Source organism: Aspergillus oryzae, chromosome 6 (assembly GCF_000184455.2).
Source record: "Aspergillus oryzae RIB40 DNA, chromosome 6".
Classification (NCBI taxonomy): Eukaryota; Fungi; Ascomycota; class Eurotiomycetes; order Eurotiales; family Aspergillaceae; genus Aspergillus; species Aspergillus oryzae.
The window spans coordinates 2,657,982-2,674,218 of record NC_036440.1 but is presented as its reverse complement, the minus strand read 5'-3'; the positions used below and the strand labels follow the sequence as shown (position 1 = coordinate 2,674,218).

Below are 16,237 nucleotides of genomic sequence, written 5' to 3'. Positions count from 1 at the left end.
ATTAGTTAGTATTATTGTTTAGTTTTTTAACTAGTGGTGTTATTTATTCTTCTCTTTGGCTCTTGTTGTTTTTGACCCTGACCGACTCGAGTAAATGAAAAAAGAGTCCATAATAAATTTTCGTCGGTTTTGGCTGCGAAGCCCAAAGAGGTAAAGATCGGACCCGTGGGGGAGAGTCCACCCCGTTAATTAATAAATTGAAGGTCTCTTACCGAAATTGTTCTAACTATTGACCCTATCTTGGGCGTTGGGGAGGAGAGAAAATCTCCCCAGGAGGTGTATCAGACTGACATGGAATAACAGAGGAGAGTTGCATACATACATATTACCCTGCCCTGCATCATCAACACAAGGGTACTTGGACTTGGGACCAGGAAGAATCCATATCTAATAACATGTAATAATATTAAAACAAGCCACTGGACAAACCTTAAATCACCTGCAGGCGGAGATCATCATTTCAAGAGATGCTCTCACTCATGCGGCAAGAGGACGCCTTCGCTTTCTCTCTCTCTCTTTTGTTCATGCATAACAGTTGCACTACTATTTCATTGCCTTGTTTATTTAGATTATTTTTTTCTTTCCTCTTTTTATCATGTTGACTACTCCATACGATTACCTAGTTTCTTACTTCCTATCTCCGAATTTTCATGTACCTTGACTGGTTTGTACCCCTGAATGGCTCGGGCTGATCCACGGATGCTTTAGGGTTGTCGTTCCAATGGTTCCGTGATGCTTTTAGTCTCGGTGTCAATGTACCTCTTCGAGAAGTTTCTCTCCCATCCTGTCAGGAAGTTATTACAATTCAGCTGGGTTCCAACGCCCTTAATTATACTCTGCTTGTTACAACCCCTGTTATGTTATATCCAAACAAGCCACCAACGTGACTAGTGTTTCGTAGATACCAGTCGATTACGCTGGGGATCATTCGTACTGAACAGTAAGGAACAAATCGATTGCTTTTTTATAACTTCATGGCCCTATACTCCCAGACCCTGTACAGATAAAAAATGCCAGTGCGAGCATATATCACAATGTGAGAACGGGAAAGATTGAGTTCCCAGAACCAATCAACAACCCAGCCAATATTATACGGATTCGCGTGTCGCCCGTCAAAAGATAGGCCCCAACACAGTTCATCGATTCTAGATCTTTTCCAGGAGCAACTTAGCACCGCTGCTGGTTGGGCTTGATTTCTTCTTTCCATCCTTCCCAGATTCGGCAGCGGCCTGTTGCAAAGCCTTCTTACCCTTCTTCAAAGTCTTCAACAATTCAGCCTTCTTCTCGAACTCATCGGATTCCGTGAGGGCCACAACCACAAACACGTTGGATCCGGTAGCCCATGACATAATCTCCTCCTGAATCTGTTCATACAGCAGTCCGTGGAAGTTCAACGGAGGCTGCACCTTCTCAACAACCTTCTCTACACTGTTGAACCGACCTCCTTGAACGAGAGACTTCAGCAGTCGTCCAACAAAAGGCAAATCCTTGGTGTCGGAACGAGTTTTGGCAGCAACCGCGACAGCAGAGAGAGCCTCACTCTTGTCTCCGTCAGCATCAAAGAGAACCTCGGCAAGGAACTGGCATCCGAAGCTTGTCTCCAAGAGAGAGTCTGCGCGGGCTGCGATGAACTCAAGCAGGGTCGGTGACGCAGCCTTGATCAGTTCTTGGCGTCGGACAGATGGATCCTTCTTCGAAGTCTCCTGACGAATCTCACGAACTTCCTTCAAGACTGCCTGATCTATCTCGGGTAAGAGCCACTTGGTCCGGTCTCCTGCAAATGGAAACAGGATAGCGATACGGCCTGTCAGATCGGTAACCTGGTAGAGTAGCTCCTCATTCCGTGCCTCCGCGTCGCCGCCTTGGTTCAGTAGCTCAGGGTAGATCATCTTAGCTGTAAGCTTAGTGTCGTCGATAACTTCATATGCTGTCAAGAGAACCATATGGCCGTAAAGGTCACCAGCCATTAGCTTGATGGTGTCTTTGTAGAACCGCATAAGCAGTTTGCGGTCTTTGGCATTGGCATATGCCAAGCTTAGGCACATCAGACGCGAACCAGACGGGGTGAACGCTAAATTCTTGACAAGATCACCTTCTTCGTCACCTTTGAGCAGCTCGATAAACTCATTGGCCTCCGAGCTGCCAGGCTTTGTGTTGAGGAAATACTGCAACATGGCATCGTGAAGCATTGTGAATCCAGTTGTACGCTTCTGGATCAGCTGGTTGACAAGTTCATGAAGGAAATGCATGATGGGCCCCCTCTTCTCCGGGTTCTCTTTAAGGATCTCAGAAAGCTCTGCAGTTGGCACCTTACCCTTCTCCTCCTTGAAGATACTGAATTCCGCACCATACCACTCGCGAAGAAGCTTTGCTTTCTGCTCCTTCGTTGCAACCTGCCGATAAACATCGTCCAAAATCCAAGATGCTTCGGGGTGTCGGATGAGGCGCTTGGCATGACCGTAGAACTCTGGGATGATCAAGTCCCGAATCTCAGTATCGCCGTGGACGATCAGTTTACCGATCAAAAACTTAGCATAACGGCTCTGCGCAAGCTCATTGTAGTGACCCTTCAGCTCTCGCGCAATCTGCTTCCGTTGCTCGATATTTGCGTACTTCAAGGCAGTCTGAATAACACGAACCGAATCGTGCTTGAAGACGAAGTCTCTCACTCGTCCGGTGATGATGTCAAAAAGTTCGGCAATAAGCTTCTTTCTCTCTTCGAGCGGAACATGTGACTTTCGGCGCAGACGCTCCCACAGCTGCTTCGAGCGTTGAATCATATCGGCGTTGGGCTTTGCGGCTTTGCGCTCCTGTAAGAGGGCCTTTTGCTTTGCATGCGATTCGCGCGAGGATGTCTTGTCTGCAAAAGGTGAACAGTCAGCTTGATATCTCGTATCGCGGGTGGAAAGCCTCGTTATCATACTTTTCGCAGCTTCTGCGTTGTCCGCAACCTTCTTGGGCTCCTCCTCGTTGTCGCTGTCATCTTCGTCTTCGTCATCATTGTCGCCTCCATCATTCATCTCAACATCCTCGTCCTCGAGATCGTCCAGGTCATCAATTTCTGAGTCTTCAACATCGTCCAGATCAAAATCATCGTCATCTTCCTCCTCCTCTATAACCTTCTTCTTTGAAGCTTTCTTATCCTTCTTCTCGGGCTTTGAACTCTTCTTTGCCACGCTCTTCGAGCTGGATTTCTTCTCAGGCGCAGCCTTGGCTTTCTTCGTCGGCACAGTTGGTGTCTTGGTCTTCGTCCGCTTTCCCTTGCGCTCGTCGCCGGCGTCCACAGGACGCTTTACTCCGACCATGATTGTATTGGTTCCTTGATTTTCTTTCCTTCAGTTCCAAGAAAACCGGAATGTGTTTTTTCGAGGACTTCCTGGCGAGCAAATTCGATACGTCACCCGCTGGAATTTTCCTTTATGTTTGAATTACCGCTGCGGATATTTCCCTTTTTTTTTTTTTTTTTGCTCCGAAGACCTGGGGCGGTCGGTCCGTTTGTCTTGTTTGCACTTTACTGATAAGGCCTCTGGTTCGCGATAAGCAACTGTACCTCTTACGGAGTAATCCGTACTGTTCCCGTGGAATGAATATGAGTGGCGAAAGACAGTCTCGAAGAAAAATTTTATGAACGAGCTTGAACTCTATTATTTGAGTACAACACAAAGAAAATCATACAATCAATTCGGCCGTATGTATGCGTAGCAATGATGCTTCGGCCATCAGCGCGCAAGAATCCAAGTCAAAGCGCATATATTAGTCGTCGATCGGGAAGAAACCCTGATCAACCCCCCGAACGCCTACCCCATTCATTACCCAAATATATCATGGTTGCGAGGACCTCACGCATCACGTAACTCCGACTCTAAAGTTGGTGGAGACTTCATAGATCCCAGTTCAGACCCTACATTGCTCTGTCCTCGTTTTCTGCCCGGGATGTGAAAGCCCAGTTTGGAGTTGTTTGACGTCTGGCTGTCATTCGTAAAGTCGCCGAGTCGCGAGAATAAGCCCTTCTTTTTCGGCTTGGCTTCGTTGTCATCGTCGAGTCCAACATCCTCGAATTGTTCTTCTTCCATCGATGTGGGTTGCTTTTCGAGGCCTCTTACGTAGGGCGATGATAGACGTGAGAAACGCGAATCAAGCGAGGTGCGAGAGGGCATTGCGTCGCTATGATTTATAGGTGATCGGGCAGATATATCCTGGAATTAAAGATGCGTCAGATTCTTGAATATTCACTAGGATGGGCAAAAGACTCACGAACGACCGACGATACGAATCGAAGGATTCGCGGGATATTGAGAACGGCTCATTCTCATCGACGAGGTCGCGATGGTTCGAGGATCTATTGGAACCTGGGTACCTGCGCCAGAAGCTCTGTTTTTCCGGCGGAGATGGCTATTGGTAGATGGTTAGCCGCAGCGCAAAGATGCAATCACCAGCACGTGGTTATGGAGGGGATGTAGATTTACCGGAAGATAGGCCCCATTATCGTCGACCACTGTTTCGTGGGCAAATATTAGCGACGGCTCTACCCATTGTGAAGAAAAAGAAAAACATACCACTCAGTTTATATTCAGGCGGTTCATTGTCGGTGCTTTTCCTGATATTCAATGGTGATGATTGATGACTGTCTGCGGACAAGCGACTAACGTTATCGGCTTCCCCGCTATTAGACGCGGCGGACCTTTTGGTGAGGAAGTTGCGGAACGGGGTCATATTTGGAGTAGGGAAGTGTTGGGGGAAATCTTTAAGTTGCGTAGAAAGTAATCGCACTGCCCTACCGAGGCGACAACGGGTACAGAGGGTGAGGTTAAAGAGGGTTTAAATGGATCGTACGAGTGGTCCAAGTCAAGAGACACAACCTCACATGATCGGCGCCTCGGCGGCGGTACAAATAATGAAATGGTGATTTATCCGTTTGATGTAAGGGAACGACGATCCCAGTAAGATAATTTATCTAATGTAAATTAGGGGCCCACTAGCCAGGTGTGGGGGGCAATTGGATTGGTTGGTTTTGTTGTGGGCTTCATAACGCACTGAACATATAGAGTAGTACAACCTTGAGCTTACTGCGAGCCAGTACTCTATATCTACTGCTTTCCTCGATAAAAAACGTATAAGTTATACTAGACGAGACCTCAATGCTTCATGAGGGTGGTGGTACAGCTAGCTGCAGCTCTTTGGGGATATTGGGCTCGTTTATTGGGGTGGTCTTGTCATCTCAGAGATAAAATTAGGGCTTTCAGGATATACTCTACAAAGTATAGTAACTTACATATCATGAAAACTTAAACATGACTACACTATATCTTGCCTTGGTGCTGCCTAGCATTCGATTGTTCTTATTGCAAGTCCTATGACTCCACGGTGTCACCCTTCTTGGTCCTTTTCAAGGATTGGGTAATGTCTACGACGATGTGTTGAATCATCAGTTAGTGTAGTGCTGCAAATCTTTCTAGGGCACATGATTCTGTGACTCTACGTACTTATTACCAAAAGACGTCCTAAGCTGTGAAAATTTCATAGCACCTCAATGCGTGCGTAGATTCAATATAAGATGAAGGGTAAGCAAGCACGTCAGATGTCCAATATATTATGTCTCACTGTCCTCTTCACTTTCCCTTCCTGATGGGCTGTTTGAATCGTAGATTCCATTGCCGCATCTGATTTCGATACCATATCACGAAGCTACCTGAATGTCGCCTACAGCAGTGTATGATGACACGATATAGTCATTTGTACAGGTTTTCACACAGCTGCCTACACCATCAACCACGGTAACAACAGCTGGATTCTAACTCGAGTCAGAGTATTTATATCGCCCTTTGCCCTCCTTTCTACTTCCTTCTTCACAACCACCTGCAACTTTCAAGCATACCTCCAAGCAATATCAGCTACTTACAGGCACTTCTTTCTCCTTATCAAGTTACACTACCCTGTTCTACCAAGAACCTACTCACAAAATACTTTGCAACTACCAAAATGGTCCGTCTTCTTGCCCTTGCTGTTCTGGCCGCTGCCACCGTCGAGGTAGCCTCTGCTGTGGCCCTATCCACTCCACAAAGCCCCGCCGAAATTACCATTTGGCGCCGTGATGATCTCGCTGTCACTACTGCAGCAGCAACTGCAACTGAGACACCTACTGAGGACACAGATGGAGAGAACATCCCTAATGATGACGCAACTACCGGTGACGATGATGAGGTCTCTACCGACGGTTTGAAATGGCGCCGTAAGGGCAAATGCCGCTCTGACCTGGACTGCGATCTTGGTTATTTGTGCGGTTCCGGCCGTTGCATTCTTGGCTGCCTGGCTGATAAAGACTGCCGCCGGGGTCAGACATGCCTGGGTGGACAGTGCCGTACTGCAGGCGGAGCCAACCCTCCGTCATGCAAGCCTTACAAGCAGCTATGTGGCGCCAATGAAGAGTGTTGCTCGGGTGTCTGCCGCCTAGGATGGCGTCTGACGAGGGAGTGCAAGCATAGCAAGCACTGAGATGTCTTCAAATTGATTCATGGATGGGGAATGAGATTGATTTGCTATGAGGAGGGGAACGGAGAAGATTGACATGCCTATGTAGTTGCTTTGATTGATGAGTTTGGATGAGGATATGTCTCATACATGGTGGAAGAGGTGGATGATATGAAGGAAAAATTTTTGATTTTCTGTGCTTTACAAAAAGCAAAAAGAAGAAGAAAAAAAAAAAAAAAAACTTTGCTCACTACATATTGTGCTTATTGTAACCTCACCGTATGGCTAGGAAGACATTAAGATATACTTAGTTATAGGAAAAAACATAGTCTATATTTTAAAGAACCTCATAATCTATTTAATCTGTCATGGATAACCCAGTGGGAGGTCAGCCGCTAAGACGATAACCTTGCTTCGGTTCTCCACACCAGCGGGACCGGTGCCTGGTACGAATCCTGGGGTCGTCGTTGTACTCGTGCGAGTAATCTACGATCGCTACAACGCGCTAAGCAATGGAGATGATTCTTGAGGGAAGCAATTCTGCAGAGACATCTCCACCCTGGGGTGGCGTCGCCAGAATACACCGACCCGTTACAGGGAAATTGGCTACTTGGCTGGACAACTACATCTCTCTTCTTTTTTGCCTTTGTGTATGTTCTCTTCGCCATACTCCAATATATTATTTTTCCTCATTGTAACGCCCTCTTGTTTTTTTCCCGGCCTAATAATTGTCTTGTCTGCTTAGTTTGCTTTCACGAGTATCCCCCTATCCTGTCGGACTAACACTGACTGTATCGACTCACATACCTTGAAACGGCCTCGTCATTGTATAGTTCTTAACCATTCTCATACATGCGCCACCATAGGCTAGACATTGCCCTGCCTCTACAAGTGTTTATTAAAATGTACCCCAATAACACACCGTACATTTTTCAACATAAGAGGAAGTATCGCTCATACGTGCTTTCCATTGTTCAATGTCTTCCTTGCCTCGCCTACGACGCGTTTGCACTTTCCAACAGTGTGCTGAAATTAGAGTGTTACTTCCATGGCAGCTGAATTCCTGCTTTTGCCCATCTTGACTGAGAACTGGATCCGCACTATAGTCTTAGAGTATCCCGCCCCCAAGCACAGCTATCCTACTTACCACTAGGTGATAGGTTAACCGGACAAAAGCCGTCGTCTACATATTGGCCAGTCAGTGGACATAGTGCAATCTCCGCTACTTGCTGCCTCAGGACACTTCTCTCACACCTTGCCCGTCAGCCAAATTCCGGATTCACCATGCGGTTTTGGGTGGATTGGGCACTGTGGCAGAAGCTAAGTTTGGTACGGATGTAATGACTGAGTATTATGAAACTGGGGCATTGCTAATGACGACTTCTATAGGTGCTTGCGGGCCTTCTCGTAATGTGATAATCCCCACGGCACAAGGATCACTACTGATATGACAAGGTTCTCGTGCTTATTTATTCGCTCTGCGTCCTTTTCTACAACAGACGGGCCACTAGGAAACATGCCGCTGCAGACGCGCATCGGAAGACGATACAGGATGCGGAGCAACATCCAATGCTGTCAGAAACAAATGAGGTGCCGTTCGGTGCTAGAGCTTTAGAGCGAGGCGTTCTTGTGGAGGGCATGTGGACACCGGGCCAGGAGTCTCCGATGGAATCCAATACACCAACCAGACACGAAAGCGCTGGACCGGCCCTGACGCAGCTGCCTGCGAGCCTAACAGGTTTGGTACAGAGGCCTTCTCAAACGTACATGCCGGTACCTCTATCAAGTCAGTCCGGCCCAAGATGGGCTCCATCAGTTTCCGATATTAGGGCCGAATCATCGGAAAGTCTTTACCCCAACACTTTGCATGCAAATAGATCTCGCCAGTCAGATATTCAACCAGTCGGTAAACATCATGATGTAGCCGATTCGGATGTTGCCCGGTCAAAGCTGCGACTCAGCTCTCGTGGCTCGTGGATCAGCAAGCCTTTTGAGAAGCGAATGCCAGGCGCTGAAGGTAAGTCCATAACTCCATTCTAGTTTGTGAAAGTAGGGGTGTATAGGGGGTTTGAGGTAACAGGATGCCGAAACTGACAAGCCCGCATAGGAGCTCATCCGCGAACTTCTTCCGAAGAGTTTAGGCGCAGGATCAGCAGATTGTTCGACGAAAATGTCCAGGCACGCCCAATCGAAATGTTTCAGTTGGGATCCGATTCTTCAGAGTCCGTTGATGGTCATCAAAAGGAACTCATCCCAGATCCATCAATGCATAGACTGAACCACGCAATCCATTGATTGAATGATTCCATTGTTTAATTTCCCCAAAAAATGGGGATTATATGCTATTATCAATTGGTCATGTAACCTACCCCAGAGCGTGAATGGCCAGCCTTGAAGGTCTTCATTCTTTCTTGTTTGGATACTGTCATGTGTCACGTCGGCATTGACTCAACTGCACTCTGAGAAGCGCTGCGATGTATACTATTATTCAAATGTGAGGATGACTTGTAGAATTCTTCTTAGGCGATACAAGTGTACTGTTAACGTGGAAAAATGTTCGGTGTACCGGTTGATAACCGTCAAGAGACTTCTCGGACTGGATGAAGCAAGATGCAACGAAGCAAGCTCATGATCTGTACATTAGGGCCCCTCTCATGTTTCCTTGCATTATTGTTCCAATATAGCGTTGCGTAATTGTAGGCTTACCTCTTAAGGCAGCAGCCTGATGTGCCTGGAACACGTGACCTCGTGACAGCCTCGACGCGTCCAGAACCTCAACAAATTGTTTATCGCCGTAGAGTCATACGCCATTTTGCCACATCGACCGACTTACGAATTTTAAATAAGACTTCTATTGTTTCCAAACTGGTGACTACAAAGCAGCCTTTGGGGTATTCGTCCGATAAGAAACAATCCTAGCGAAGAATTCATCCACAGTTACAATAGAACGCGTCCTGTCGCGTCGAGTAGGCTGTGTGCAAGACCAGTAGCAGTTGCTTGATTACTCTTGGGGCTGGCTAGGGAGACACTTTACTTGCCTACCTGATTGAAAATGACGGCGGATATGGATACTCAGAATGAATACGATGATAGTGGACTTCCCGGGCCTGGAGCGCCCACGCCACTTTCAGCTTTAGAAGTGAGGAATCTCTACTGTCCACACAATACAATATTACAAGCTTGATTTAGTAGTAAAAGCCCCTTTCAGTGACTTGTACTGACCATTGACTCGATAGGGTGTTGCGGGATTAACGGGAAGAGATATCAAATTGTTTGTCGATGCCGGCTATCACACTGTCGAATCAATTGCGTATACGTACGTCTTTCCTCTTGAATGTTTAAACGAACTTGCTGCAGCACCAAACTTGGAGAGCTTAAGGAGATGCTGACATTGGCATTGGTGGTACATCATAGACCGAAACGTTTACTGGAACAAATCAAAGGTATATCGGAGCAGAAGGCCACCAAGGTTTTGGTTGAAGGTTAGTCACCTCAACTCATGGAGCTCAACCGTCTGTAAGGATTCGTGCTGATTATACCTGATAAATAGCTGCCAAGCTTGTGCCAATGGGTTTCACGACTGCAACAGAAATGCATGCACGTCGAAGTGAGCTCATATCGATCACGACAGGATCCAAGCAACTAGATACTCTCCTAGGCGGTGGTATAGAAACGGGATCTATTACCGAGATATTCGGAGAATTCAGGACAGGTAAAAGTCAAATTTGCCATACGCTTGCAGTGACTTGCCAGCTGCCATTCGACATGGGTGGTGGGGAAGGGAAGTGTCTTTATATTGATACTGAAGGGACATTTCGACCGGTCCGTCTGTTGGCAGTTGCTCAAAGATACGGACTTGTTGGCGAAGAGGTACTCGATAATGTGGCCTATGCCCGCGCTTATAACTCGGATCACCAGCTCCAGCTGCTGAACCAGGCGTCTCAAATGATGTGCGAAACTCGTTTCTCACTTCTTGTCGTCGACTCTGCTACAGCGCTATATCGGACAGATTTTAACGGCCGTGGTGAACTATCGACTCGACAAACACATCTCGCTAAATTCATGCGTACCTTGCAGCGCTTGGCGGATGAATTTGGTATTGCCGTCGTCATCACCAACCAGGTCGTCGCCCAGGTCGACGGCGGTCCGAGTGCAATGTTCAACCCAGACCCCAAGAAGCCAATCGGTGGAAACATTATCGCACACGCCAGCACGACCAGGCTGAGTCTGAAAAAGGGGAGAGGAGAGACCCGAGTGTGCAAGATCTATGACAGTCCCTGTCTGCCCGAGAGTGACTGTCTTTTTGCTATCAATGAAGATGGTATTGGGGATCCTAGCCCCAAGGACTTGGAAAACAACTGAGGAGCGATGAAGCTGTATTAATTACTTACGATACCACGATCGGTATATGATTTTACTTGGTTTGTTCTTTAGTACATATTGTTTAGTATCTTGATTTTGATAGCATACGGTGTTTGTGGTATTGTGCTAGATTTTATGTGCTAATTGAGATAAAAGTTGATCAATAAAAAAAGAACTATGACTTGTATATACAAAGAACGTATGGTCTTCTAATAATATCTATTTCGAACGATTTGCTCTTCTGTCCTTCCATCAAATTTGTAGATCTCCAAAGGCGGTGGATAAATGCGCGTTGCTAAGGCTGGCGCCAAGACCGTGTTTTTTCTGAACAGAGCTTCGGAGCTTCCCTCTTCCAACTCCACAGGCTGCGACATTCCACGTACTTGCGACAATCGGCCATGGAGACTTGAAGTGACCAATTTTACAAATTAGTGGAAGGTGGTCCCTCGCTCATCCGACATGGCGAAAATTTATAAAGACACCAAGGTCGACCTTCGACCGTACTCATCGAACGCCGTCGTCAACATTCAGATTCCAACACATGCGAGTACGCAAAGCCGAGCGCGATTCTCTATATCCTCCTCTGTAGGCGCAGACGAACCGATAGCGAAAGATGAGGAAGAATTCTCTAGACGACATCTCTCGAGCCAGGGGTCAATCTACTTTCGCAAACGCACTGTCTATCCCCGATCGTTTCTTTGGAGGGTTGTCAATGACAGCAAGGTGCTCGAGATCCAGTGTGTCGATTTAACGAAGGGCGGTATCGAGCATTCAGTATACAACAATACCATACGCTTGGATTTTCAAGAAGAAATTCTTCCTTCATGTGTTGACTTCGCAGACTTGGAGGATCATGAAGTGCTGAGCGTTTTCGTGATTACGGCTTCGAAGCAACTTTACACCTTGAGTTTGCGCCCCGAATTTTTCCGCAGAACAAGTGCGATTGACAACAATGTATTGGACTGGTGCAAGAGCTATGTACCGGCGCCCATGTCGTTCTCCTACCCCCACCGATTGCATGCTAGCAGTCCGCTTGAGTTGTTCATCTCCCTCGATAACGGCGCACTTCTGCGCCTAACCCGGAGGTCTGGTGATGATGGTAAACCTCCACATTTCGCCTTAAACCTGGCACAGGTGAATTGAGAATGCTGACTCAATTGGTTTCCAGGCTCAAATTGGTCTCCCCTTACATTCGACGAGAGAACTTGGGGTGCCTCTATCCGCGGATTGGTTAGGTGGCACGCGCAACCTTCAATTAAATATAAAGGACGCAATCTCGATACAAACCTGGCAAATGCGATCGCTACGACATCTGATCAGACTTACGCCTTCGCGGTCTGTTTGAATCACACTTTAAAGATCTGGAACCTAGCTACAAACAAGCTAGCTGCCACGACTGACCTGTTAGGCCGTGAAGTGCAAGAGCCGGATTCGTTGTCATATACATTAAACCCAGCTGATTCATCCTTCATTCGTGTATTCAACGTGGAGAGAGCGCTGGACGGGGCATATCGGTATTATGTCATCACATATTCGCCTTTTGAGGATGGACGCTTCAAGTTCTGGGCTGTAAAGGGAGGCTTGACATCACCGCTTGTTATCGAAGATCTCTTTCCAGATGCTCGTTTGCGGCCCTTAGACCCTGATTCAACCGGGAATGTGTTCTGGAGTATTATAGATTTCCAGCTCAAGCCGGCCGAAGAAGGGAAAGGAATGGAACTATGGGTCCTTTGGAGAAACAGCGGAGTCTATCAGCTTTACACCCTACATTTCAATTTCGAAACTCTAGTGAGAGACTGGGATACCAATTGGGTGTCGACGGCGATCGACACTCGCGGACAGGAGCCTCCGCCGCCTATGGCATTCTCCGACGTAGTGGACCCAACAGAGAAGTGGCTGAAGTTTCTTTTACAGCCCAACAAGTATTCTCCTGAGGTGCTTGAGACTTCCCTAGCGGTTTATCAGGAGGCACTCCGGCCCCTCTCATCCCCTAGCGTTCTAAAGAAAAGTGCTTCACTTACGGAGCGACTTTGCTCTACTATCGCTGCCACTGTATCGCTTCGGAAGTTTGCCGAGGATGAGATGGATTTCGCTAGGTATCGCACGGATACAGACGCAAAGTGGCGCCAGTTTTGGCAGATTGCGGAGGATATTGATAAGAGGCGATTTGAGCCTGTCTCTCTTCTTTATGACTTCTACTATGAGACTCCATGGCTGCTTCTTTCAGATAGTTGCGCAGTAATCAGGGAATGCAGCTCAACCGAGTTGCTTTTGCACAACTCGGGCGCTGAACTTCGCGCCGAAGGACACAAAATTGCGGATCGCTGGAGGCACAGGAACCTGGACGAGGAAATTGGAAACATGGTCGAGCAAGCTTCTCGATTGATGAGAGTTGCCTCTGGGTTCAGGAAAAGATTCCCAGCTGAACTTAACGCAGCATGTCAAAACGCTCTTGAAGCAGAGCTATTCACTGATCCGTCCTCGTCTGTCCAAGACAGGATGGACGCTTTCCGTGATCGTTGCGACTTTGGCGAACAGATCTCCAACAAGACCTATGATGGTCTGCTTGCGGCTATGGATGGGTATCTGAACATCTACAATCTGCCGAACAATGTTTTCTACACTATCATAGACACGATCCCACTTGGGTTCCCCGGAAAGGATTCAGACCTTTTGGCTACCCATTTCGGAGTCAAGGTTACTGTGAATGGTGTGCAGGAGGCGATATTATATACGCGTCAGCTTCTCATTGACCTCTTAGTCCTTGTGGTTTTTGTGGACGGTGAGGTTCAGCAAGAAGACACATCTGAGTTCGATGCCGTGGACTTGTTCGGTTCGCTGATAACGTTGCTAAGAGAATACGAGATGATGGCCTGGCTCAGCTCAAACACCCGGAAATGTCTTGATAGGCCTACAAACGTCTCAGATGACCAATCAGCGTCACAATTCTCTTTGAAGGACTCGCCTTCGAAGACTACAGGCTCAAGAATGGCGACTATTCTGGAGGACCTGTTTGCTAGCGATATCAAACCCCGGCAGACTATCGGTCTACCCCAGAGCTATACTCTAACTCTGGGAATCCACGATGTCTTGTCGTGGGTCACACGCCAAGGCGAAGTAGCTTTTCCAAATGCCCTGGTTTACATTCAGTGTGATCTCATTGCAAAGAACAACATTGATCTTGCCTGGGACTTCCTTCGTTTCCAGCCAAGCACTTCTTGGGCGACATATGTGAAAGGTCGTCTGTATGTGGCTATGTCCGAATTCGACACTGCGGCCTTGTATTTCCGCAAGGCTGCATATCTCCTCTGTAAGTTTCCCACTCGCATTTTCTTGGACCAGCTTATCTGACCTTGTCTCTAGCATGCGGCAAACCTCTCGGTAACTTGCATGAAATGTCGTCCACGCTGCTGGATATTGTCTCAGTGGACTCGTTCCACAATGGCCTTCCAAAATATTTTCAACATATTTTGACCATCTTCGAGCAAGCTCGCTCGTTTTCTCACGTTGCTGACTTCGCACGCCTTGCATTGCAGGCGCTTGCGAGTGAAAACCACAATGACCAAGATCCAGAATACAACATCCTGCGCACGGACCTTCTTTCGCGTTTGTTCTATTCGTCGTTGCAGAATTGTCAGTTTGACCAAGCATATTCTGCCCTATCTCGATACAAGGACTTTGCACTGCAGAAGTCCGCTCTCAGCTCCCTAGTCACGAGTATATTGGTTGCATCCGGACCAGGCACTGCTGGACTTCAGCAAATTCTCCACTTTCCGACGGCACTTATCCCAAATATCGCTTCCCACGTGGACGATATACTGGCCTCACTTGCTCGGAAACAGACGACTTTCAGTTCTCTCTTAGATACTGGAAGCAGCACACCTGATTACCAGAGAATTTTACAGGCATACCGCATCGCACGGGGCGATTATCGTGGGGCCGCCGAGATCGCGTATCGAAACGTGCAGCGCCTACGCAATGCCCGGGATGCTCCTTCCTCTCATCTGGTGCTGAGCAAGAACCGCGACATTGACGGCACCCAGCCTGCGGAGGAAGATGATCTCGAAAGCAAGGAGATTAGAACCGAACTCCTTTCTCTAATCAACCTGCTTGGCTGCGTGGAGAAGAGTGAAGCCTATATTTTAGTCGAGAAGGAAGACTCCAGTGTACCCGCCGCCCCGTTCGCAGATCGACGCCGTAGTCTGCAAGCAGACGATGACGGGAATGTATTCATGGAGGAAGCTGATGTCAACTCACCCACACCCTATGGCTCCAAGCGCCGACTCAGCTCCAGTGCCACCGCAATCGTACCATCCGGACGCAGAGATAGCAGGTCTTCTGTCTCTACAGTCGGCAGCCATGCTCCCCGACGGCGTGTCATTGTGACGCTCGACCATTTACGTCGCGAGTACCAGTCCGAGCTGGATCGGGTCAGTAGAATCGAGAGAGGTGATTGGGAGTTCGGAGTTCTTGACGCCATTGAGGCAGATAATGATGATACGATGCGACTCTAGGTCGAGCCTTAGATGAGTGTCCATGATTTCTGATTTAATCTCTTGCATATTGTTCTTTTTTCCCATCTATCTCAGACTCTGGACTGCATTTGTATTCTAGGCTAGGCTTCTTATTTCAATTATCTGGTGGTGCAAGGAAATGGAGGCTTTTTTCTAATTTTTCGGTTCCTTCTCTTCTGCTCCTTCAAGATATCTATCCTCCTAGTAGACTACCGACACACTGCTTGAATGTTTCTAGAAAGCACAATCCCCCGAGAAACTGTAACCTCGGACAATACCTTCGAACCCATTGCATTAATAGAGCTAAACCGAAAACATTAAGCCTGAGTGTTATATAATTAAGATGCCAATAAAGAAACACCTCTAGGAAGCTACTACCTTTCTCTAACAACATCTAGCAAGAACGCGATATCTTCAGCTCAGGGCTCCAGAAAATAATGCTATGAGGTGTCCTGACTCTTCAAAATGACTTGTGGGGAGATAGAAGTAACAGAACAAATGAAGTAGCACTGTATATCGCCCCCGTAAGACTTTTCAGGGCGTTGTACTAAGGGATGTATGTATATGTATGGACATGCCTTTGCGGTTTGCTAAATGGATTTATCTTTTGTTGTTATGTCTAGGCTCATGGATGAAAAATAGTTTATGTTGAATAACTACGGTTTTGGGGTATTGATCTAATCTTTCTTCTTTCTATATTCTTCTGGAAATATATTCTAGAACTGTATAACCCATGTATGAACAAGCATAGCTAGAGGATTGCCCAGAAACTCAATGTTTACAACGGATGCAGCATCTGGCTGATGGATAAGGACTCATGAAGCAATTGTTAGTTATATATTAGAAAAAATTAGTATATAGGTGAAAGTAACACTTTTATATGGGTATCTCGC

At 47.2% G+C, this 16,237-nt stretch overlaps 4 protein-coding genes across 4 annotated transcripts; 3 read left to right on the top strand and 1 right to left on the bottom strand.

Moving 5' to 3' along the window:
* Positions 1 to 1,145: 1,145 nt before the first annotated feature.
* On the bottom strand, positions 1,146 to 3,305 carry AO090038000383 (uncharacterized protein; the record flags this gene model as incomplete). Its single annotated transcript, XM_001825260.1, has 2 exons — positions 1,146 to 2,860; positions 2,924 to 3,305. 2 exons carry the CDS (start codon positions 3,303 to 3,305, stop codon positions 1,146 to 1,148), a joined length of 2,097 nt encoding a protein of 698 aa, XP_001825312.1.
* A 2,249-nt stretch (positions 3,306 to 5,554) lies between these two features.
* On the top strand, positions 5,555 to 6,492 carry AO090038000385 (uncharacterized protein; the record flags this gene model as incomplete). The annotated part of the gene is made up of 3 exons (XM_023238312.1): positions 5,555 to 5,561; positions 5,646 to 5,710; positions 5,785 to 6,492. The coding sequence occupies 3 exons, from the start codon at positions 5,555 to 5,557 to the stop codon at positions 6,490 to 6,492; spliced, it is 780 nt and encodes a 259-aa protein (XP_023093116.1).
* Positions 6,493 to 9,520: 3,028 nt separating this feature from the next.
* AO090038000386 (recombinase RAD51) lies at positions 9,521 to 10,830 on the top strand (the record flags this gene model as incomplete). Its single annotated transcript, XM_001825262.3, has 4 exons — positions 9,521 to 9,607; positions 9,705 to 9,784; positions 9,883 to 9,950; positions 10,019 to 10,830. The coding sequence occupies 4 exons, from the start codon at positions 9,521 to 9,523 to the stop codon at positions 10,828 to 10,830; spliced, it is 1,047 nt and encodes a 348-aa protein (XP_001825314.1).
* A 459-nt stretch (positions 10,831 to 11,289) lies between these two features.
* On the top strand, positions 11,290 to 15,344 carry AO090038000387 (nucleoporin Nup120/160; the record flags this gene model as incomplete). The annotated part of the gene is made up of 3 exons (XM_023238311.1): positions 11,290 to 11,929; positions 11,999 to 14,140; positions 14,194 to 15,344. 3 exons carry the CDS (start codon positions 11,290 to 11,292, stop codon positions 15,342 to 15,344), a joined length of 3,933 nt encoding a protein of 1,310 aa, XP_023093117.1.
* Between the last annotated feature and the right edge of the window lie 893 nt (positions 15,345 to 16,237).